General features: G+C 46.6%; 1 protein-coding gene across 2 annotated transcripts in view; it reads left to right on the forward strand.

Moving 5' to 3' along the window:
- ptpn4a (protein tyrosine phosphatase non-receptor type 4a) overlaps positions 1 to 23,034 on the forward strand; it is a 55,332-nt gene extending 32,298 nt beyond the window's left edge. Inside the window, exons 10-27 of one of the 2 annotated variants that reach the window (XM_036545286.1) lie at positions 535 to 623; positions 1,868 to 1,931; positions 3,526 to 3,698; positions 5,637 to 5,705; positions 7,918 to 8,052; positions 8,578 to 8,736; positions 14,523 to 14,682; positions 15,065 to 15,148; positions 15,242 to 15,298; positions 15,950 to 16,106; positions 17,103 to 17,269; positions 18,506 to 18,596; positions 18,695 to 18,756; positions 18,951 to 19,097; positions 19,555 to 19,683; positions 20,096 to 20,244; positions 21,848 to 21,983; positions 22,755 to 23,034. In XM_036545286.1, the coding sequence (XP_036401179.1) occupies positions 535 to 623; positions 1,868 to 1,931; positions 3,526 to 3,698; positions 5,637 to 5,705; positions 7,918 to 8,052; positions 8,578 to 8,736; positions 14,523 to 14,682; positions 15,065 to 15,148; positions 15,242 to 15,298; positions 15,950 to 16,106; positions 17,103 to 17,269; positions 18,506 to 18,596; positions 18,695 to 18,756; positions 18,951 to 19,097; positions 19,555 to 19,683; positions 20,096 to 20,244; positions 21,848 to 21,983; positions 22,755 to 22,841 (2,115 nt within the window). In that variant the 3' untranslated portion in view covers positions 22,842 to 23,034. The remainder of the gene's footprint in view (positions 1 to 534; positions 624 to 1,867; positions 1,932 to 3,525; positions 3,699 to 5,636; positions 5,706 to 7,917; positions 8,053 to 8,577; positions 8,737 to 14,522; positions 14,683 to 15,064; positions 15,149 to 15,241; positions 15,299 to 15,949; positions 16,107 to 17,102; positions 17,270 to 18,505; positions 18,597 to 18,694; positions 18,757 to 18,950; positions 19,098 to 19,554; positions 19,684 to 20,095; positions 20,245 to 21,847; positions 21,984 to 22,754) is intronic. The other variant, XM_036545287.1, reaches the window with a different exon arrangement.
- The last annotated feature ends 528 nt before the right edge of the window (positions 23,035 to 23,562 follow it).

Here is a 23,562-nt window from a genome sequence, read left to right on the forward strand (position 1 = left end):
ATGAAAAAAATTTGTTTTGAGGTTATTAGAAATTTTTTGAAAAACATTAGAAAAAAATTAGAACAAACAGCAAAAAAGCAAGTGCAGTCCAACACCACAGTATTCAACTGCATAAAGACAACATGTAATCCAAACACAGTCCCTTTTGTGGAGTGATTAAAAGTGTCCGTCATAATCATAATAACTTTTTGTCAGCTGAGTATAACCAAAAAGCTTCCATCAAAAGCATTTTCCTTGCGTATGGGTGTTTATTGACTTATTTTTGTGCAAATGTTCTGGTAAACATTAATTTGTGAAGTGATATGCAAACATAAATATATATTTATGTAAGCATAAATGATTGTAAAGTTATTGATTATTGTTCCAAGAAACACTGCTGGTACCTTTTAAACTCTAGTGAAGCTGTAGGCAGTGATAGAGGTACCATGTCAAACCCCAAGAGACTGAAAGGCCTTATTCCGTGTCAGGGTGGTTAAACTCTTAATCCTCGCAATTCCCATTGATTGATTGTCTTTTTTCCTCTCTTTGTTTCAGGATCAAAGTAACACTGAGATTTTAATTGGGGTGATGTCAGCAGGGATTGTCATTTATAAGAACAGGGTACGAATCAACTGCTTTCCATGGTGAGTGAGCTTCCAGTTTCGATTCCTCCTTTAATTAAGCCCTCATTGAGTCAGAAAAATCCGATGGCAGCTTTCATGAACCAACAGCCTTGAAAGGTGCTTGTGTCGCGGGCGCACTCAAATGTGCGGCTTCAGGTTAACCCACACGGCATTAGCCCAGCGAGTGTGTGTGTGTGACGGCTGGGACTCAGCCAGACGTGAATAAGGAGCATGAGCCCGGGACATTCACTCCGGCACGAGAGCTTAATGTTAATGCGGTGGCGTGCCTCGTGCTCTGGAGATCATTAGCTGTCAGCGCTGTGACCCCCGTTGAAGCCATCCCGCTGGAAATTGCCATTCAGAAACAGCACTCTGAAATGTAAATACAGGCTTTTTTATTAAACGCTTTTCCAGCCCCACAGCTATCCCTGTCCTTCTAAATGCAGGTGCTGTTATGGGTACAAAGCACCCAAACCACGCAAACCTGCCTTAATGACTCTGCAGCTTTTTTTTTTTTTGAACACCTTCTGAGCTCATGCTGACCTGTAATAGTTAAAGTTTCTGCCCAGGAGGTGTTTAGAGCTACAGTGATACCGTTTACCCGGTCTCAAGCCAAAACATTTTTAGACTGCTCTGAGAGCTCCTTCGATCTGTTGCCCAGCCGTGGGCTAAATCTGTTGAAGTGACATGACAAAGACACCCGATTCCTAGTTGGTTCAGTGATACCCCTCTCCCCCCACCCACCCCCACTACCGGACAGCACACGCCCTGATGGTTGTCGTCATATGCCTCGTGTTTTTGTATTTTGCTGCAGAGGCTTACCAGAGAGGCTAAACTTGGGCCCCTTGAACGCTACAGAATTAGCACGCCATGAAGTGTTTATGATCATTGACCATGTTCATCTGTTTTTTCATTATCTGTCTCTTCGGTTGAAGCAAATTTACTATCCAAAACTAATGCGGCCAGTGGCTGGAATGTCAGCATTCCTCCGTGCATTATGAACATTCTTTCTCAGTCCCATTTATGACTGAAATGCTCTGATTAATAAGCCACGCTCTGCTGAAACTGGCATTAGTCATCAAGTCCATGTCTGTTTGTCAGAGTAAAGAGTATATTTAGAATATCTCTGAGTCAGGCTTTGGGGAAGCAGAAGCAAAATGGGTCAGGGGATACTGAGATGGTCTGTCGTTAGCAGCGCTGGTGTCATTTGCTTTTGAGACGAAGGTTGTGATTGTGACGAGTCCCTTCTTTTTCTTCTTTTCCAGGTTGAAGATTGTAAAAATATCTTTTAAATGTAAACAGTTTTTTATCCAACTCCGAAGAGAATTGGTAGGTATCAATGGTTCTTAAAGAATTATGGTTGCCAGAGTGCACTGTCATTCTTACTGTCACCCTGTCTCTGTAACACATGTGCAGGGCATGGCAAGTAAACACAAGCTTCGGTTACTATGTATCACAGTTTCAGACCGAAGCTCCGAAGCGGCTGTAACATCTATACTGGTCTCACGGCGTGTTTTGCATTGCTGGAGCAACTTCACCAACATGTCTTGCACCAAAGTCTGTGTGTCCAAATAAAAAATATCTATAGCAATGTAAAGCATGTTTCAGTACTCTGCACTGAGTGGAAATAACTTGCTTGATTTTTTTGTTTAGGTTAAAATTCTGCACAATATTAACTGCTGCCCTGCTTACAGTACTCTAGGAGAGCTCTTCACTTGTTATCAATTATGGAAGATAGATAGTGTGTTTTGTGTGAGCCCGCCCATGTGCTATCTGAAACGAAATCTGAAACACCACGGGCCTTAAATTTGCAGAGAAACAAGGGCCACTCTCTCCCCATGCCAAAGACACAAAAACACTGGGTTTAATAATGTATGGGGGACTTTTAAAGCAGTTGTGCTAAAAGCAAGATTCAATGGTGTCATGATTCATAATTTAGACCCAAATGGCTCAGTTTGCTGTAACCCAGGCCTGCTGGGTAAGTTCCATCACACAGTCACTTGAAGGTGGGTCATAGCCACAGCTAAAAACCGCCGTTTCCCTGTCTAGTCTGGCACATTGGGGAAGTTAGGCTTTTTATAACATCAGGCATCTATTATCACAGTTTAACTGTTAGATTCCCTCAGGAGACTCAAGGTTCAAGATTCTGGTCTACAGTCTTTTTTTTTTTTTTTTTTTGGATCATGTAAGCTTTACTGTTGATATTCCTCATCAGAGCTTTACAGTTTCATTGGAATTCAAGGGAAGTGTAGCTGACAACAAACAACAACAACCACAACAGAAACATTCTCACTGAATCATTAACAGACAAGAGCTTTATGAAAAATATTGGTTTCACAGTTTCAGCAGTCCATTCATGTATCAGCTTTCATTGACTCGCTGCCAAATTGCACTCGCCTCAGCTGACCGTGGCAGAAGAGACCCTGACACCTTTCAGGAGTGTTATTCATTCCTGGAAGTGATACAGTTGCAGATTAAGCAGCTCTGGTCACTTGTTATAATCCCGCTCTGTCGCTTATGAGCTGTACATCACCCCATGTGGTAATCCCACACGCGCTCAGCATCAGCCTGATTCACCTGGCCTGATACTGTCAGCCGGCCAGTATCTCAATGTCACCTGACGTCATTTCTTTCTGTCTGTCTCCCTCTCTTTCTGTCTCTTTTTCTTTTTCCCTCTCCCTCTGTCCTTCTTTCTGCTTCCCTCTCTTTCTGTCTCTCCCTCTTCCTCTGTTCCTCTTTCCGTCTCCTTCTCTCTGTCCCTCTTTCCGTCTCCCTCTCTCTGTCCCTCTTTCCGTCTCCCTCTCTCTCTGTCCCTCTTTCCATCTCCATCTCTCTCTGTCCCTCCTTCCGTCTCCCTCTCCCTCTGTCTCTCCATCTCCCTCTTCCATCTTTTTCTTTCCTTCTCTCCTCTCTGTTGTTCCAGAATGAGACTCGAGAGACGCTGCTTGGATTCAACATGGTCAACTACAGGGCCTGCAAGAATCTGTGGAAGGCCTGTGTGGAGCACCACACCTTCTTCCGCCTGGACCGGCCCCTGCCCCCACAGAAGAACTTCTTTGCACATTATTTCACCTTGGGCTCCAAGTTCCGCTACTGGTGAGTGTGGTGGTGGTTGGCAGATGTTGCCATGAGAAACATCATGATTTTTTGGTTCAAAAAAAGAAAAGTACCCCATCTCCATCCCCCCAATATTCATAATCCCAAATGTACCATTTTTCTTCTTTGCTTTTGATTGTGAATGTGAATGAATCAGTAGATGTGCTGTTCTTTGCGAAGTGAACAAGAGTGAACTCGCTGTGCGGTGGTAAATATAACCCTGCAGCTGAACGGTTCTGCCCCCATTTATTATCAGGCGTAGTGGTTAAACTGCCATAGTCCTTGGTCAGAACAGTCAGTAGTTCATATGTATGTGCATTTTTGAAAAATGGCCTGTGCATTATTTAACAAACTCCAAAAACAGATGCCATTTTTATCAGTGTCCTTGTAACAGGGAGGATACGTTGGGGTAGGAAGTGCTCAATAATTTAAAACGATTTACTTCCAAAATGTGTCAGGATTTGAAAACGGCGCATAGTTCATACAGGCAGACTTAAGTTCTAACGCTTATATTTACATGATTTGATTGGCTAGCATTTTTTTTTGTGGTGATCAGACTGAATAGAAACTTTGCGCTCTCCCCTGTTAATCACAGATATCTAACTCCTCTCAGAGGACTCCATGAGAGTTCTGAAACGAACTTCCCATTACCAGCAGTGAGGCAGTTGAGGCTGAAATGATAAAACTCAGGCAGTAAATCACAGCCGCTCTGTGAGCTGAATTACATAACATGAAGAGACAATGCCCACGACGCACCGCCATGCGAGTGCATCGATTTTAACACAGCACTCCTACACAAGCTCACCATTACTGGATTGGAATGTTTTAAAGGGGAAGACTTTTAATGAGTCTGAAAGAGAGAAGTGTGTAATGTGTGTGTGTGTGTGTGTGTGTGTGTGTGTGTGTGTGTGTGTGTGTGTGTGTGGGGTGGGGGTGGGGGGGGGGGGGAGCTGACGTGCTTTGACCCTCGCTGTGCGCATGGTGCCCTCTCATCAGTGAGGAGTCACAGATCCAGCTCTTGGATGTCAGAGGCTGGACAGTAGAGTGAAATGGTTGAATAATTAGCACGTGCTTTGTGTAGCTGTGGTAATATATGGTGAAATATTTAACTAGTTTCGAATTGAGCGTGCTGCGTTCGGGGCGAGAGACACACCCCAGCTGTCATCCTGTGCCCTAACTGAGAGGTGCTCCTGCTCAGCTCTACAGTCCAAGAGAGAAACGATTTCTTTGTCTTGCTCTGTTTTTGCTTCACTGTTTCTCAGTATGTTTATTTTAGAAAGATATGGCTATATTTTTATTATGTTTATTACTTTGTTTACATGTTATCTTAATATGATGTGTATCCTGTTTATTTTTAGGGAGCTGTTTTTGAGAACTTGAGATATGGTTGTGTTTTAGTATACAGCCTCGTAAATGTTGCTGCTGTTGTATACATTTCTGTAGATAGCCAGCATAGCGTGAATAAACAGTTCCCAGTAACATAAGTATTTATATTGTAAAACGAGTCTCACTGTACATGAGAATTGATTTCTGGAGAGCAGTTAGACCAGCAGTATTTGCCTGCAAGCTGTGGCACAGGGGGGTCAAGCTCTCCAAAAGTAGTTCTGTTTGAAAAGCAAGTGGCACTCCCACATGCTGAGGCACAACTGGACTTCTGGAGAGTGGATCAGAATGTTGCTGCATGAATAGCATAGTTTATAATGCAAAACTCAGAGAAATGCAAGCGTATCCTTTGCATCCAAAATGTCCAAATTAATATGAAATTTTGTAAGTTCACATTCTTTTGTTTTTTTTTGTTTGTTTGCCTGATTTGCTTTGCCATTAGCAGTTACTGGAGTAAACCTTTTTGCCAGGGATGTTGCTGAATTGTCACTGAGTGGAGTGTGCTGAAGTGAAAGTTCTTGACACCTGTTTCACGTGCCTCATTGTCTCTTGCAGTGGAAGAACAGAAGTGCAGTCCGTGCAGTATGGCAAGGAGAAGGGGATCAAAGACAGGGTGTTCGCAAGGTAATGCATGATGGGATATGATTCTAACTGTTTGTGCTGTTTGTACAAGAAAAGAATGGCTGTGGATTTTCTTATGTAAAAAAAGTTTTGGTGTTGATGCAGTGCAAGGGTTGGAGATGGTGAAAAGACAGAGAAGCAGGAAAGGAGGGGGAAACTCTCTCAGTAGTATCAAAGATAACCCTTCTAATGCGGCTGTTACAACGGGCGCGGGCGTGGTGGCCAATCAGGAGGCCTGCGTTGGAGCGGTGGAGGAAAAGGCACACGCGCACACACGCGCGCACACACTCTGTCACACAGAGATGGAGTAGTGTGCTGTGGTCAGGCCTTTCTGAGAAAGCCACCCAACCTGCGCAGGAAGCAAGTGCAGAGACACCAGAGGGAGTGCCCCTCCAGGCTCACAGTGGTGTTAGAACACGCCTTCCCCTCTCCCCTTCAGAGGAACACAGAGCTCACCAAAAAAAAAAAAACACACTGCCTGAAAGCAACGCTGTCTTGCAGCACCGTGCCTTCAGAACCTGTTCAGGAGAGCGGCTCCGTAGGCCCCTGCATCGGCTTTGCCCTGTCGAAACGCGTTTGCGGTCGTGCGGAGAATGGTTTGAGCAGGTGGGTGAGGGTACAGGCTCTGCACGGGATGCCAGTGTGGCTGCCTCTCCTATCTACCTTTCTTTCGCTTCGAGCAACGGGACAGGGGCTCATGCAGTTGAAATGTGCGTTCATGTGTGGTCAGGTTAGGGAAAGTTCTTGTCCGTGGACAGCAGAGCAGAACGCTGTTGTGGTGGAAGTTTGGGGGAGGGGAGTTTACGGGGGTGTTTTTTTTTTTCAGTGTTTCTTCATGTGCACTTGCAGGGGGCTGGGAGGGTGCCGTAAGTGCTGCCAGTTGTCAGTCTGTGGTGTGCTGCAGTGAACAGCAGGAGAGAGACTCCGGCTCAGGTCCTGAGGTCCTGTCCATAATCCTAACCTTTGAGCTGTGTGGCAGAGAGGCGTTCGGCGCGGCATAAACGTCAGTCCGCGGTGGTTTTCATTTGCGTTCGCCCGAGATGAGTAACTCTCCACTGAACAAAGGCTGGTTAGGACTGGGAGCAGACACTTTGCGCTGCAAGCAGACAGCGGTGACGGTTTGAACTGAACTTTGGGTGTAAACCACATCTAATTATATGATTGGAGCCGGTGCGCCTCTCCAGCACAGCAGTTCTGTTTTTACTGTCTTTAATTTTTAATGGCTTCCGTTTCAGATGGTGGAAGATATTTGAGCTTTTTTCCCTCGTGTCCCATGGGGCTTTGAAGTGTTTTTACATGCCAGTGTATCATGACTGTTCGGCACAGCGATGTTTATGCTCAGGATGCCCGGTGTGTTGACCTTTGCGTGATTTGCAGAAGGACCTGGATCGTATAGGCGCAACTGCGCGCAGTCAGTCACAGTTAAAAGGGCTGCCGTCGAAGGCCCGGTTCTCATGGAAACATCTCTGCGTGGAAGGTTCTGCTGGGGTGAGCGTCCCCTTGTTGTGCTATTTCTAACTTGTGTAGCACTTTATTATTTTAATGATTTATAAGACCTTCTCCTGCATCCTCGATTTGGAAAAATGGAACACGGAGGGCTTAACCAGGGCTGTGCCCGTCGCTTCTGATCTCCGTAGAATGATTAACGTTTTGGCTGCCTCTTAACGACCTGAGACAATATTTACATGGGTTTGTCAGAATGTGAACCTGGAGGAGGACCTGTGGTGGTCAGAGTGTGCGCTGTGTTCACGACCAAGATCAGCTCAGAGGCAGAGTTCTTCACTTTAGTTTGAGACCAGCAGCATGCAATGGCTGTTCTGTCTCTGCTCAGTATCAAGATGGTGACAAAGTCCATTTACACAGTCTATAAATGCTCACAAGGCAACTGAGCGATCAGACCATCCTCATCAAGCAACAAGAGACCAGTAGTGGTCTCTTTCCGTAAACTGCAGCCACACATCATTTTAAAATCCAAAGGCTCAGCTGTAACATCAGTTCATGTGTTGTGCCGGGCTGATCCTTCCTTCGAGGGGTCCTTGAAGGGTCCCTCACCGATTGTCACTGGCGGGACAGGTGAGCTCCTGCTGCAAGAGGTCAGCAGTCAGCCATCCTTGTGTCTCAGCTGCCCTGCCATCGCTTTCCACTTGCTGCCACTTTACTCAGGTGGGGTCCATGCGCACCTCATGTGACAGACTGACCCTGGCTGTCCCTGCAGGTCTCCCAGCAAGCCCCTGGCCCGGAAGCTGATGAGCGGGATGGACTGGGAAACCGTGAGCAGGAATTCCCTGTCGGACGAGCGCCTGGAGACCCAGAGTCTGCCCACGCGCTCCCCGCCCGGCACCCCCAACCAGTGAGTACAGAGAGAGGGGGGGCAGAAGGTGCGACCGAGTCCCACCGAGAGGCCGCGTGTGTGCGGGAGGTGGAGAGGGGAGAGGCAGGAGGCGGGCCGGGGGCAGCCAGAGGGCACGGGGAGCACAGGCAGAGTCGTGCCCCTGACCCCGGGGGGGGGGACACTCAGAGGAGTGGGACAAGATGAGGAGAGACAGCAGCAGCAGCAGTGCGCCCTGCAGCTCAGAGGGAGGGGGAGAGAAACCAGGTCAGGAAGGCAGCCGCAGTGAGCCGAGCGCAGGCAGCCCCAGCTGCCATTGACGAATACGGTGTAGTGAGGGACCTCAGACGCGCGCGCGCACACATACACAAATACACACATGTAGGTGTTCATAGGTCACACTCCCCAGCTAAGATGCCCCAGCAGGCCACCCATAGCCATACTCTCAGTGAATGATACAAGTGTTGACAGAAAAGCCGCCTCTAATCCCACCATACCCACCCACCCTACTCTCCTTTCGCCCCCCTTCCACGCCCCCAACCTTAGCAGGAACTCCATGTTTGCACAAGAGGGGACCCGCCTGCGACCGTCTTCCGTAGGACACCTTGTGGACCATGTGATCCACACGTCACCTGGGCAGGCCTTCGCCAACCACAAATCGGCCTCCTCCACCCAGGCCAACAGCATCAGCCTGGACTCCTCCCCGTAAGTATGCCTCTCTCTCTGACTCCTGTTCTCATACAGGGACAGGCTCTGCTCTGAGGCACTGACCCTGGGTGAGTTTGGGTGAGTTTTAACTCGCATCAGCGTTGAGCTGATCCTGCATTGGTTATCAGGGCTGGTAAGTACCTGTAGTGCTCTACTGCTGCTGTAACTGTACATTGTGTACACAAGAGACACATTAATTAATCCCGTGAGACCTGAGGTGACAGGTCAAATGTTAGGGCAAGAGAGTGTGGGGTTTAAAGACACAGGCTTGAAACAAGGAGGTTCCAGCGTTGATTCCCAGGTATGAGTTCTGCTGTTGCACCCTTTGAGCAAGGCACTTAACCTCAGCCACTTCAGTAAATATCCAGCTGTATAAATTGATACTATGAAAACGTAAGCTGTATCAGTCACAGTGGATAAGTGTGTCTGCCAGGCACATGGTACTGCTGCGATGTGAAAACATTTGTTCAGCTTAGCAACAATACTCAGGCTGTGAGGCATCTCTCAGTCTCAGAGACGTGTTGCTACCCGTGTTGTGTCTCTTGGGTTTCCGTATCCTTTCGGCCCCGTTATGTTGGCTGAGCGGCTTTTTTTTCCCCTCGCTTACAACATGGGCTATCCAAGCCAGCAGGCCGCCATGTTCCTTTCTGCCCACTGACAGAAAGGAGCAGAAGCCAGCAGAAGTCGGCCATGTTTACGGCCGAGTCCCGGGGTGTGTCAGGTGGTCCTCACACAGCAGGGCTGTGCTGGGAATGCGTGCGTGGGAGTGTAAAGAGCAGGCGCACTGTGCCCTGCAGGTCCTGCTGCCCTTTGAGGAGGGTCGCCTGACGCGCCCATTTTCTTTCTCCAGCTCGAATTGCGATCCGTTGGGGTGGCCATCTTTGAGCTGCGGTTACATGGCTTCGGGCGGAGCTCTCCAGTACGCCGAGCTCTCAGACAGAAGGCAGACTTGCGTTGTTTGCGTTTGGAAAAAAGGTTTTCCCAAGTCTGTCTGTTGTGTGTTGACTGTGCAATGGAGCAATTTTCCTTATTCTGTATTTTTGCATTTTAAATTGAAAGACTTTTTTTTTCCTTCAACCGCAAGTCATAAAGGGGAGTAGACTCCCACCCTGCAAAACCTCAAAGGCTGTATAACAGTCTCAAATTAAACCCTTCAAATAAAACCCTGTAAAACGTGTGTACAGTGCTCATTAAAAGAAGCACATTCATCAGTTTTAATGGTCATGAAAACATGTTGAATCTTTTTGTCCTCCCATTGAATTGGACTGGCGTATACTTAAGCCCAATTATCTCCACTCTTAAGTAGTCTCTTGCTTGAATTTGCATGGCTGAGTGTTGCAATGCCCTAATGAGTCCGACTGTTACATGGTCATGCAGGACACCGTTCTGGTTCAATGGGACCCCTCCCTTTTGCCCCCCGACTTAAGCAGCCCAAAGAATTTCCTGTTTATAATTAAGTCCGATAAATTCAACCCTAGTGTGAGGCTGGAGAATGCACTAAAAACAGAGTGAACTGCATAACCGATAGCGCGTCGCTAATGTTTTCCCCCTGTCTGAGGGGGCTACGGTACATTCTTGCCGATGTCTAATATCGGTGCACTGCCATGCACACAACATTTAAGGTTTCTTCCCCCCCCCTTAACGCTGATGTTTATTTTATCAATGTTTTCGAACCGTTTGTTTTTATTATGTAAATGGCCCTCGGGCTGTAGCATCAAGCTCTGCCTCCAGACTACAAAACAGGCTGCTTTCATGGCTGTCATCTAAGCATTCATAATGAGGCTCGAACTTGGCTGGGCAAACATAAAGAGCTGGAGTCTGGGCTGTGGGCACAATGGTTAATGCTCACAGCTTGTTATGCTAATATGCTACAGTGGGATGCGCCATTAAATTCTTTATCTCACAACAAGAAAACAACTCTCCCCTCTTCCCTCTTGATGTGTGCAGGGGCTGTGAGGTGCATGCATTTGAAGTTGAGGGAATTAAATGCAGTGTTGTTGGGTTTGAATTTTCTAGGGGGCCGGGCCTTATGTGTTTATGTGTGTTGGGTCTGGGCTCCAGCTGGTTATATTGATTATGTGACAGCGGCTGCCTCCTGACTCTGTGTGGGGAGTGGAACAGCTGAGAGAGAATGAAAGAGTGTGTGTGTGTGTGTGTGTGCACTGATTTAACTCTGACAGACCAAGTTCTGAGCAGAGCTCAGAATAAGTGCATTTCATACATTTTTTGTTAACTGTTAAATTTTGCTATTAAGACGTCCCCACATGACCTGTCTATTGAAATTCGCTAGCAATTCAATAGTGTTTGCTTTTGTTTTACTCTCCATGTATCACCATTAGTTATGTTCAGTAGGTTTTTATAATGATGTTCATTGGACTGATGATTTGGATTGAGTTTTATTTTAGCATCACAGCATTCATGATGATGTGACTCATGTTCAAGAAATTCAGTGAGCCTCGCTGGTCCGGGATCTGTTTTGTCTTATACCTTATAATGGTCAAGTTATGGATTCATACAGGGGAAGTTTATCCCGGACCAGCACTCTACACACTCAAGGCAACTAGCACATTCTGTGGGGAGCATGCAGAGCACATTTAGACTGTACTGTCCAGTGTGATGAGGAGCATTAGCACAGCTTATGTGACTCATTAAAGATGCATATTTTCTATCCTGTTGGCCAGACGAGGAGGTCTGTTGTCCAGGAATGTCAGCCCACCCTACACAGTGATGAGGGGAACCCTGGTAATGATTTAACACTGAGACACTAAGTTCTGAACAGAGCTCGCAGTAATGATTTATTACTGTGGGACCAGGTTCTGAATGAAATTCGGAGTAATGATTTATTGCTGAGAGACCAGGTTCAGAGTTGAGCCAGGAAGAATGATTTAACATGGAGAGTAGTACAGAGCAATGGTTTAACATAGAGAGACAAAGTCTGGGACACAGGCTAATGATTTGACACTGTGAGAAGGCTGGAGAGTTTGTAACCCAAACAGAGGACTGGTTTAGCAGTGGAAGAGACTGCTTTCTGGAGCTCGTGAAGAGAATTGAATCTAACGGGGACAGGGGCATGCTTCGCAGCTTTGGTAGCTCAGAACATCAGAACAGTGAAACGACAGAGTCGTGCCCAGACTGCGATGGATGCCATAGTGGCAAACAAGAGATTGCAGCTGATGCGTGAGCTCATTGGTACACTCCGCAGATCCAGAGAATCACTGCCTGCTCGGGCGGTGCCATGTGCTTATTCACAGAGGACCTAGTTGTGTGTTCACGGTTCATGCAGAATACATCACAGTGACTGTCTCCGTCCTGACAGCAGCAAGCGCGTGTGTGCGTGGGGGATGATGGGATTGGATCCCCCTCTCCATCCCAGGGGTTTCTGAGTCAAGCCTGCACCATGAGACAAGAACCCGGCGCACACTCACTTCCCCCCCACCCTGTCAGACCAATCGCTCATCTCCGTGTCACGAATCCAGCAGATGACAAACAGCTGCTCACTCCGTGCAGACGTCTTAAGAGCGAGGCACCACGGTGGCATAGTGCGCTCGTCTCGCGGGAATCGCCTGTCCAACGTGAAATGCGTATTTTAAAGTGAGTCATTCCCATGAGGTGCGCATTTTGTATGGGATTCCATGATGGTTTTGATAATTATAAGCAGCAGATTCCTCTTGACCGGCGGTTCCTGAAAGAGAAGCGGTTTCTGCACTGTACTCGCATAGCCCTGAAGAGAGGGAAGGAGGGAGGGAGAGCGAGAGCGTGCTCTCCTGAGTCCCTCCCACATGCATGGATGCATCAGTCCGGTTCTCCTGTGGATTGAGTTGTCACACAAGGGAAATGTCTAAATTCTGACACGAGCAAGGTGTCGAGGCCCACACAATCCTGCTGGTATTATACAGCCGCCGTTGCACATTCTGTGTGTAGAAGTTGCTTCCCACAGAGAAGGACAGCTCTGGGGTCTGGCTGAAGCAATAGAGGAAAATCGTTCAGTGTTCTGGGCTGGCGTTCCCTCAGTCACTGTATATCTGCATCTGTGTCCCGGTGCCTCACATGTCTGTATTTAACTCCGTATGCAAGATACAATGAGAGACTTTATTGCCCCCAGGGTGAACTTTATAGTGGACAGTCGAGTCAAGTGCTGATGTGTAGATATCATTAAACATTGGACATGCACGACAAACAATAAGTAGACAAACCACAATATACTGTATAAGTGTACAGTGTACAAAGGTGTGGGTTTAGCTTAAGAGGTGTAAAAGGGCTAAAATCGAAGTGCACACGTCAGTGATGTGCTAAGTATAAACAAAAGATGTTAAATCTTTTTTTCACATTCTCAGTACATTTCATTATAACTTTGGTGTGGCTCTTGCATTAGCTTTGAGCAATTTGATTGATGTAGGAGCGAACATGTGCTTGTAGCTCTTCAGTCTGCATTTAGGGATTCTGATGCCTTCCTCCTGGCAGAAGCTGCCATTCTCAGTTTAAAACATATGAGATCATTTTCTAGGGTAGTTTAACAACAGACTGTTGGGAAGGCTCCTGCATAGAAAGTAGGCTTTTCATGCCTGTGATTTTTTTTCCAGCATTTTTAATCAAACGAAGAATTTGGGATTTGAGCAGGATGGGTAGATTTTTGAACCAGACTTTTATGCCATAGGGTAAAATAATTACAATCACTGCACGATGAAAGAGAAGCAGGGTTTTTATTTCATTTCTGCGGGTTTACCGAACATGAAACAAGGTTGTATTGTCCCCTTATAAATCTCTGTGCTTCTCTTTGTACTACAGTTACATGTATCCCTGTGCTTCTTTTCTCCCTGTATGTCTCTGTGCTTCTCTCTGTACTGCCCTGTATTTATGTCTGTGTTCTCTGTTTTGTCCGGTATGTCTCCCTGTGCCTCTGTCCATACCACCATCTCTCTGTATCCCCATGCTTCTCTGTTTCTGTGTTTCTCTCTCTCTGTGTCCCCACTGAATGCTTCCTTGCTGCCGCGGAGTCTCAGGCTCATAGCCCGGCTCACGGTAGCGGGTCGAGTTTGTTTTGGTGGAACTTGTCACCAGAGCTAACCTCCGTCGGCACTCCCGCGCCGCGACACTCGGCAGGCGGACGATGAGGCCAAACAACGGCGATGCGGAGTGACTGCAGAGTGTGGCGGAGCCCCGCGGGGCAGGGGCTGACGAGCAGCGGGCGGACACCGCGTGCAACCGTCCGGCGGGAGCGCGGAGAGGCAGCTCCCACCAAAACATGAAATCAAAACGCGGCGCGCCGGGCGGGAACGCCTGCTTTTCCCCCCGCTCCACTCGGGGGAGTCGCACCCACATAAATGGTCTGACTCGGATGTGACTCGGAGGATTTTATTTCATTATTCATTTATGTTCTCCTCTTGCAGAGACCCTAATCCAGGAAGACTTGCGTAGGGTACATTTCTACAGATTATCCATTTGTGCTGCTGGAGAGTCACTGAAGCACTTGAAGCTGAAGTGTCTTGCTGAAGGGTGCAATGACAGGGTCCCTGCTGGGAGTCAGGCTTATAACCTTTCAGTTCCAAAGCCCAGCTTGGCGTATCTGCCTCTTCACATGTTTAGGACTGCAGGTGTTCCTTTTTTTCAGGTTACTTAATTTAAAAATGGAATTTGTGTAACCCGTAACCTATCAATGTGTCCAGCTTCCAAAATGTCCCATTTTCTCAGCGTCCTTCGTGAGTTACAGGTTCACACGGAACCTTCCGGAACTGCTGCTCTCCTCAGGCGTGGTGCTGACCCTGGGTTTGTGTGTTTCTGCTTAGGTCGCCGGAGGCCACCATTGACGGCCAGCCCCCTGCGTTGCCGCCCAAGCAGTCCCGGAAGACCGTCTACAGCCAGATCATCCAGTCCCATTCTCAGCAGGAGCTGGACAACCACATCAACGAGATGTACGACGTCCCGGCCGCCACGGACAAGTCCATGGTGAGGCTCTCCACACACCGCACAGGCTATCCCCATACGGCACTTGCATCACATCTTCCTCGGAACCAAACAGTGCCAAAAGTCCCTTTATATAGCAGCAGAATATTCTGCTCTAGCAGACTGACGCACACTTCATTTTTCAGCATTTTGCAGTTATTGCTTCTCCATAATGGTTTGGGTCACCTCACAGCAATGTAGCAGTGGTTTTCATATTCATTATTTTAACAAAATGCACAAGCACCAGACTGAAGTGTGCCTAATGGAATAGCTTTTCAGGTTGCTTTAAGTACTTTGTTCATTTTGGTATCAAAAGCATGTGTTTTGTGGCAATAGCTTCCTCGTAGTCTTTGTATTAAATGCGTTTCCGTTCACCCCTCCGCAGCTGAATGGAGTCGTTCCTCACGACAATCTCGTCTTGATCAAAATGAGGCCCGATGAAAACGGACGATTTGGCTTTAATGTCAAGGTGGGGTTTCAGTTTTCATCTCTTCTTCTCACGGTGACGTGTGATGGTGGGGGCTTTTAAAGCTGTTAACATCCCCCCCCCTCTTGTCTTCAGGGCGGCTCAGATCAGAAGATGCCTGTGATCGTGTCTCGGGTGGCTCCTGGAACGTCGGTATGTTTTAGGTTCACTGAAGATCCCTAACACCCCCCCCCCCCCCCAACAAATTTTGTCTGAGTGCCCTGGAACAGCTTGTCCCACAGAGAGCAAAGCATCCTCCTGCTCTAGCGATCCTCACTAATCTTTGATCTTCGCTCAGTGTGTTATGCGATGTGGATGTTCTCAGATCACTGACCCTGGGTCCGCAGGAAGTCTGCAAACACGACTGATTTCTGCAGGGGTCTTGAACTTGTTTTTGTGTTACACTGACAGATTATAGTCTTTGTTTTTGTGTGTCTGTGTCTGTGCCTGTGTCTGTGTGTGTGTGTCTGTGTGTGTGTGTGTGTGTCTGTGTGTGTGTCTGTGTGTGTGTGTGTGTGTGTGTGCGCGTGTGTGTGCGCGTGTGTGTGCGCGTGTGTGTGTGCGTGTGTGTGCATCAATGTCAATTATGGCACACAAGAGTTTGTGATATTTAAGCTAAATGACTTCAAGCAGTTGTTTCTTTTACTTTGAGTAATCAGTTTGCTAAATTATTTCACTGATTATTTATTTTCAGTTATTGCTTCTGTGATGCAGTGTTGAGTACAATGCGCTAACATTAAAGATATGACTGCTTTGCTGAAGTGTCAATGGCTCTCATGCTCCGCCCGCTGCCTCTGCCCCCAGGCTGACCTGTGCGTGCCCCGCCTGAACGAGGGCGACCAGGTCGTGCTGATCAACGGCCGGGACATCTCGGAGCACACCCACGACCAGGTGGTCATGTTCATCAAGGCCAGCTGCGAGAGCCACTCCGGAGAGCTCATCCTGCTCGTCCGACCCAACGGTGAGGGAACGTTCCTGGGGAGGGCGAAGGGGACATTCCTGGGGAGGGCGAAGGGGACATTCCTGGGGAGGGCGAAGGGGACATGTGTGGGGAGGGTGGGAGTGGGCACGGGCAGCTTGCGTTCACCCGTGTGCTACAATCGTTTTAATGTACGACTCACCGAATTGGCCCTCGCTACAGTGAGCTGACAAGTTGCAAACGGGTTAGAAGAAATGTGAATTTCATGCTTGCGCTCTTTCGTTAAAGGCCCAGAGATCACCTTTCACAGCTACAGCCCCTAAGCAGTGTCGCTGACGGCCATGTTCTGTGGTTGTGTTTGTTTGTGTGTGTGCACGCGTGTGTGTTTGCGAGTGTGTGTGTGTGTGTGTGTGTGTGTGTGTGTGTGTGTGTGTGTGTGTGTGTGTGTGTGTTTGCATGTGCTTGTGTGTGTGTGTGTTTGCATGTGCTTGTGTGTGTGTGTGTGTTTGCATGTGCTTGTGTGTGTGTGTGTGTTTGCATGTGCTTGTGTGTGTGTGTTTGTGTGTTTGTGTGTTTGTGTGTGTGTGTGTGTGTGTGTGTGTATCTTGGTCTGTAATGTTTTTTGCCTGAAGGAAGGCTGCTTGTTCACAGGAATCGGAAGTAACATTCATGTCATCTGTATGCACTAATCTGATCACGTGTGCAGTGTGAGCCCATCCAGATAACACAGAAGTCAGTAGACGTGCAGTTCCTGCTCTGAGCTGATGCTTGTAAACGGGCAGACAGTTCTGATCTGATCGTGTGGGGGAGCTTTTTGTCATCTGCACGGGCTGATAGTGTACATGCATGATCAGATTAGCGTATTCACATCGTTTAAACATCAGTGGATCTGCTCACTAACCTGCGCTAAACTGATACATGTGGGGGAAAAAAGCAGACAGTCTCCCTGTTCGTGTGTGTGCTTCTGCCTCTCCTGCTGTGGGATGACCCGCGCCGTCTGAGGAAGCCAGCGTCCCTTTTGTTCTTTGCAATCTGCAGCCATCTATGACGTGGTGGAGGAGAAGCTGGAGACGGAGCCGGACTTCCAGTACATCCCTGAGAAGTCTCCCCTGGACCCGTCCCAGCTGGATGAGAACGCCTGGAGGGAGTCCATGCAGCAGCTAAAGGAGGGCCTCAGCAGCGGCGCTGTGCTGGCCCAGTTCGACGTGAGCTCCCCTCCCTCTCCTCTGAGCATCATAGATCACCAGAGCTCTCGGTGCACTCAGACAAGGCTGTGCAGCCCCTTCCACCACTGAAGCCCTGTTCATACCGCAGACAAAAGAGGGCGTGATTGTCTCAGTTTTACAAGGGAAAAAAAAATTCTGTTTGTTTCATTCTAAATGGTATGATTTAAAATATCTTTCCATTTCATCAGCTGACTGTCGGCCATGCAGTGCGCTAGTCAGAAATGCGCCCTCCGCGTTACACATTTGCAAGGATAAGGTCATAGCTCACTGAAGTCCAATTACTTCCTGTTATGTTTTAAACAGCCTCAACAGTTTCCTGTTTGCTTCCCCCGATATGTTATTAGTGAGAGAGAGGCTGTGGTTTAGAGAAGGTACAAAAAAAAAAAAGAGCTGACAAGGCCTCACCCAAACTATACATGTGCAGTTTATATGTTTGCAGAAAAGTCAGACTCCCTAATTATATCTAATAAAGGTGTTCTGGGATTAAATTATAGCAGTGCTAAATTAAATTAGTAAATTATGCAGTACAGTAACTCCTCACATAACTGCCTAGGGACCAAAGGTAGGGTGGATATGCAAAAATGGGGTAATTAAGTAATGCACATTAAATGCAAAGATGCAAGCACTTACAAATGCACCGTCCTTTCTTTATTCAGGATTTCATCATCGACTCAGTTCAGTTTATAATACCCCACAAATGAAAGAATTTGTTTCAGTTTCATAGGGATTTAAATGTTCTTTTGAAATGCACTTGTTTAATTTGGAAAAAATGTTATTGCATTGACAGAAGTTAGCTCAGTATAGCTCAGTAATTAAGTTTTATAATTATAACTAATTCTGGAGACTTTGTTTCATAAGCTTTTACAATGTTTAGCATAGCCTTTCTGTCAATTCCTTTGGCAGGGTTATGTGTCTAGTAAGTAAACTTATCTGAATGAACATATTGGTTAATTATTAACAATGTAATGTGTGCTGTGTAAATAGATCCATCACCCAGTGTAGAAGAGAGTAAAACTGTCACTCTGCATCTGGTTTTATGCCCCTAGGAAATAAATTTGATTACAAGCTAAAATTTCCCAAATCTGCTCACCTTAAAAATAAGCCTCAGAAATGTGTGATGTGTGGGTGGGGGCAGATGAGCAATGGAATTCATGTTTAGAGGAGCTAGTTTGCAAGTAAACAAAAATAATATTGTTGTCTCTTTTTTTTTTTTAGCAATTATATCGGAAAAGGCCTGGAATGACTATGTCATGTGCCAAATTACCTCAGAACATTTCCAAAAACCGATACAGAGACATCTCACCTTGTGAGTATACCCCCCGCCGGCTGGCTTTCAGATGCGTGTCGTACCATTGCAAAGTGTTCTGAGGTGTGAACTCACCATCTCTTCTTATCTGCACATAGATGATGCAACACGGGTTATTCTGAAGGGCGCGGACGACTACATCAATGCAAATTACATCAATGTGAGCAGGTTTTTTTTTTCTTTTTCTTTCCTTATTTTCATAAAATATTCAGCACTACTCCCTGCACAGGGACCTATAGCATTAGCTGCTGGAGTTCAAGATGAAAACAAGCACACACACATACAAACACCCAACTGCATACACACACACACACACACACCGGCATGTTTCTTACTTAGTTTTCTGCTCCTTAGATGGAAATCCCAGCTTCCAGTCTCATTAACCGCTACATCGCCTGCCAAGGGCCCCTGCCCAACACATGCCCTGACTTCTGGCAGATGACCTGGGAGCAGGGCTCCTCCATGGTGGTCATGCTCACCACCCAAGTGGAGAGAGGCCGGGTATGTCACGCCTTTGCCACACCCTGTTCACCCCAAGCCCACAAAAAAATAAATAATCTAATGGTTTAACGCACTTGTTATCTCTACCAGCTAGCTTGTACCTTGTCTTGCCAACTATTGAGCCTGGTCATGCAGCGCTTCTAATATTGGTGACTCCTCATGGTTTTTTCCTTGTGTTGTGTTCTACCTCACTTGTAAGACGTTTTGGATAAAAGTGTCTGCCAAATAAATAAATGTAAATGTAGCAGTGTCAGATGCTGTTGTAAGAGGAGTTCTTTAAAGCTCTGTAGCAGGAACATTTTGTAAAGCCCATTCTTGCTTTCATTTTTGCCATTCAGTTGTATAGTGAAGACCAAATTATTCAATGGAATTGCCCTCTGCTGCTGAAGGACTGGATTCTCTTTAAAAATGTGCATTCTTTGATCAGTGGCTAATTTGTGTATTGTCTGTCACCCAGGTAAAATGTCATCAGTACTGGCCGAACCCCTCTGGCAGTGCCACCTATGGCAACTTCCAGGTTACCTGTCTGTCTGAAGAAGGGAACTCTGCATTCCTGGTCAGAGACATGACACTCACCAACCTGGAGGTGATTTCATTTTTTCATTGGATTTCATTTTGATATATAAATCATTTTTACTGACAGGGTGTACACACATAATCTGGCTGTGCTAAGTGTCACCATGGTGAAGTGTGTGGACTATATGTGCCATCTTTATGACATTCTTTTACGGTGTGCATGCACTGACTGTGCTACCATGACAATTGACTGAACTACTTTGGAGCAGTGGGCTGACCAAGTTGCCATAGAGACTGTTAATGTGGAGCAGGGGCCTGACTGTGTGTGTTGCCGTGGTTGAGTTCAGGGTTGTCATGGTGATTCTCTTGTACAATAGCATAGGACACTATAGCTGCCAATTTACGAGTGTAACTATGACTGTGGTGCTTGGTGTGTGTTTCCATGGCAACGCGCACTGACTCTCGGTGGGTTGTCTCCACAGAGCAGCGAGAGTCGGCAGCTAACCCAGATCCAGTACCTGGCCTGGCCAGACCATGGCGTGCCTGACGACTCCACAGACTTCCTGGACTTTGTCAGCCTGGTGCGCAGCAAGAGGGCTGGCAAGGATGAGCCGGTGGTGGTCCACTGCAGGTAGGCCTGGGCGGGCTTTTTTCTTGTGGGGGTCTGTGGAGGTGTGCAAGTGTGCCTTCTGTAGGAAGATGTACTTCTGGATACCCCGTATATAATTGATTTTAATTTAATGTGCATCTCTCTGCATCTTGGGTTCCAGTCTGTCTCCAGGTGACTGAAAAGTTTCATGTGGCAGCTTCAATGGAATATATTAATTTATATCATTATTAATGTCTGTTTTTCTGAAATATGCTGTTCCACGTTACTGAAACTACTCCTTTAGCACATACAGCATGGTCATTACTGATTGCTATCTTCTGTCTCCATCTACCGCTTACAATCTACCGCTATCCACTGTGTAACCCCTTTTCCACTATCAAGCCTGGAACTCACAGGAAATGGGGCTTAATGGCCTGCCAACATTTTCCACTGTCTTTTTCAGGGCTTAGCAGGGCCATGAGCGAGGCTTAACGTTTGGAAATTGTGCGAGCTAGGTTAATTGTTATTCCACAATCTGTGTAGATCTGGATGGGGGTATTGTGTTTTAAAAAAAAAAAACTCCCTTCACAGTTATTCATTAACCCTTTTTATACAAAATCGTGTCTTTCCCCAGTCTAAACAACATGTCCGATTGACAAGATGTACAGAATTGCATTTAATAGCCTAAACTTTGCCAAGGATGGGCAGGATTGGACACACTCTAAACACATCCATCTATTGTGCATAAATATATAATGGCCACTACATACTTGGCCGGCGCTGAAGGAAGGGAGTGTCTGCTATTTAAAGAGAGGAAACATCTCTGGGATTTGGGTTCACAGTCTAACCGCTGGGGTTTTTAGGCTACAGCGAAGTGCCACCGCAGTCTGCGCTGGTTCATTATTACAGAGGGGAAAGCGCTATCTTTGGTCGCTGTTGCAAGGGAAACACCATTGGAGATGTGTGATTGAGTTGCACGGTTGAATGCTTGCGTGCCGTTGCTCTTTAAGGTTTTGCGTGTCGGAAAGGCTCTTTAAGGTCGAGGCTGGGGGAAAAAAAAAACGCACGGCTGGTGAGGCCTGTGTATATCCTGTTTGTTTAACGAGTGTTTATGCAAGTTGTGATGTAAAGTCTTTTTCTTTTTTTTTTTTTTTTTTTTAAAGAACATAAAACTGCTTGCCCATGAGTCAGACGTGACCTGAGATGACCTGCCGTAAACGCCCAAGCTGTTTAAGATCAGACTTTATCTAGCTGCAGCGTTCGACTGCGCTGTGCCAAGATTTATCGAAGCACCGGCGTTCTTCGATATCGGGTTTCTTTAAAAAAAAAAAAAAAAACACACAACTTGTGCACACATAGCAGAGAGAAGCAGGGAGGAAGGCAGGTTTTTTTTCCAGATCTAAGGCTGCCAGCAGCTCCGGGGTGAAGTGCTGAAATGATGAGTTGCATTGTTGTTGCCACCCATGTTATTTTCCTGCGCTCTTTCATGATAAGCCTCGTGAATGGCCCCCCTCCTGTTCTGTTTGCCGACCCCCCCCCCCACCCCTGGCTGCGGCGGGCACAAGGACTCTTGTATTCCGAGCAGGGCTCGGGCGATCAGCGGAATCACAGCCTGCGTCCTCTCTCTCCCCCCTGTGTCTCCTAGCGCCGGGATTGGCCGGACTGGAGTTCTCATCACCATGGAAACAGCGATGTGTTTGATTGAATGCAATCAGCCCGTGTACCCATTAGACATCGTGAGGACGATGAGAGACCAGAGGGCCATGATGATTCAGACTCCTGTGAGTACTCTTCCTCCTCCTCATCCTCCTCCACCCTCCTCCTCCACCAATTTGGGCTTGTTTTGCCAGGCCTATATCATCAATGACCTTTGTTTTTTCCCAGAATCGCTTGTGAAGTGAATCTAGATTTCAGGCTGACATCATTGTAATACAAACCCTGAGTAGGATTTTGCAGCTTGTCCAGATAATTCTGAAGGGTTATTGTAAAATCTGTTACTCTTTTTTTATTTGCTTATTTGTTGATTTGTTTTGTAAAATATCAATTTAAGTGATGCTCCTTGTGCTGTGACAAAAATGAAGAAAAAAAAATTCCATTTCCGATGTGGGTGGGTGTAAAATTCCACCTACAGCGCTTCCTCAGAGAAGAGCTTTTGTTATGTGCTCATCTTTGCTCTGTTTGTACATTGAGCATGTAAAATGAAGCTTTTGTTCTTTCCATCGTGCTGCAAAAAGTTCATCGTTTTCATTATGTAGATTTCAAGTATCTCTGTATTGATACTATTTTGCCTCAGATTTAGGCTACCAAAAGTTGACATCATGCCGTTCTTAGTTGCTTTTAATATGCAAGGATAAGATCCAGTGTAAATTTAGCTGAAACGAAAGCCTCCAGCATTCGTTTTCCACCATGTTACAGCATACACAACCACCGCATTACTGCGGCGGGTCCTGATCGTTTATTCATGCCTGGCCGCCCCCCTGCATCCTAATTCACAGGTGTCTCTCAATTAAGCGCTCACGCCTCGCCGTTTTCCATGTGGTTCCGTTTTCCAGAGCCAGTACAGGTTCGTCTGTGAAGCGATCCTGAAGGTGTACGAGGAGGGACTGGTCAAGCCCCTGAAGTCCACACTGTATGAATGAAAGCAAGAGGACGACTGACTCTGCCGAGCAGGGAGTCTCAGGCCGCAGGCCGGACTTCACACGGCCGCGTCAAGTACCATCACGGCTTTTTTTTTTTTTTCTTCTTCTTCTTCTTTTCCCAGCAGAGGCTGTCCGCCACTTATCAAAAGGACATCGAGCGGAAACTGGGAGAGCTTCGAACATTGGAGAAAACTCAGCACTGTTGCACTTTATGTTGACAAAAAAAAAAAAATACTAGAAGATTCATTCAAAAAAACAGACAAAAAAAATCCATCAGTGGTGAATAAATAGGAACTTGTAGGGACAACATGCGTTCAGGGTAATGAGAAATTAAAAAAAAAAAACATGGAGATTGCTGTAGTGCCATATCTATGAAGGGCAGACCTTCAAAATAAGCATTTCTGATTATGTGTAGTTGCCCCCACCCCCCAAAAATCACCTAGCCTGAAAAATGACAGAATTCCAGTAGAAGGACATGCCTCTTCACCTCCACAATCCATCTCAATAAACAGTAGCTCTCTTTTTAAAGGATATTTATTATGTTTTAGTTTAATGCTATACCCTGTTCCCTGAATAATGACTATGGATTCTGTGTCTGTGATCTAGGAATGGCTGTACAACCAGAAACTGTAAGGTAGTGTTATTTGCTTGGTAAGGTCCTGTTGATCCTGTTCTTTCCTCCTTTTCTTAAAAGTGATCTAATTGAAGATCCCGTTTTCTT

Source organism: Megalops cyprinoides, chromosome 14 (assembly GCF_013368585.1).
Source record: "Megalops cyprinoides isolate fMegCyp1 chromosome 14, fMegCyp1.pri, whole genome shotgun sequence".
Classification (NCBI taxonomy): Eukaryota; Metazoa; Chordata; class Actinopteri; order Elopiformes; family Megalopidae; genus Megalops; species Megalops cyprinoides.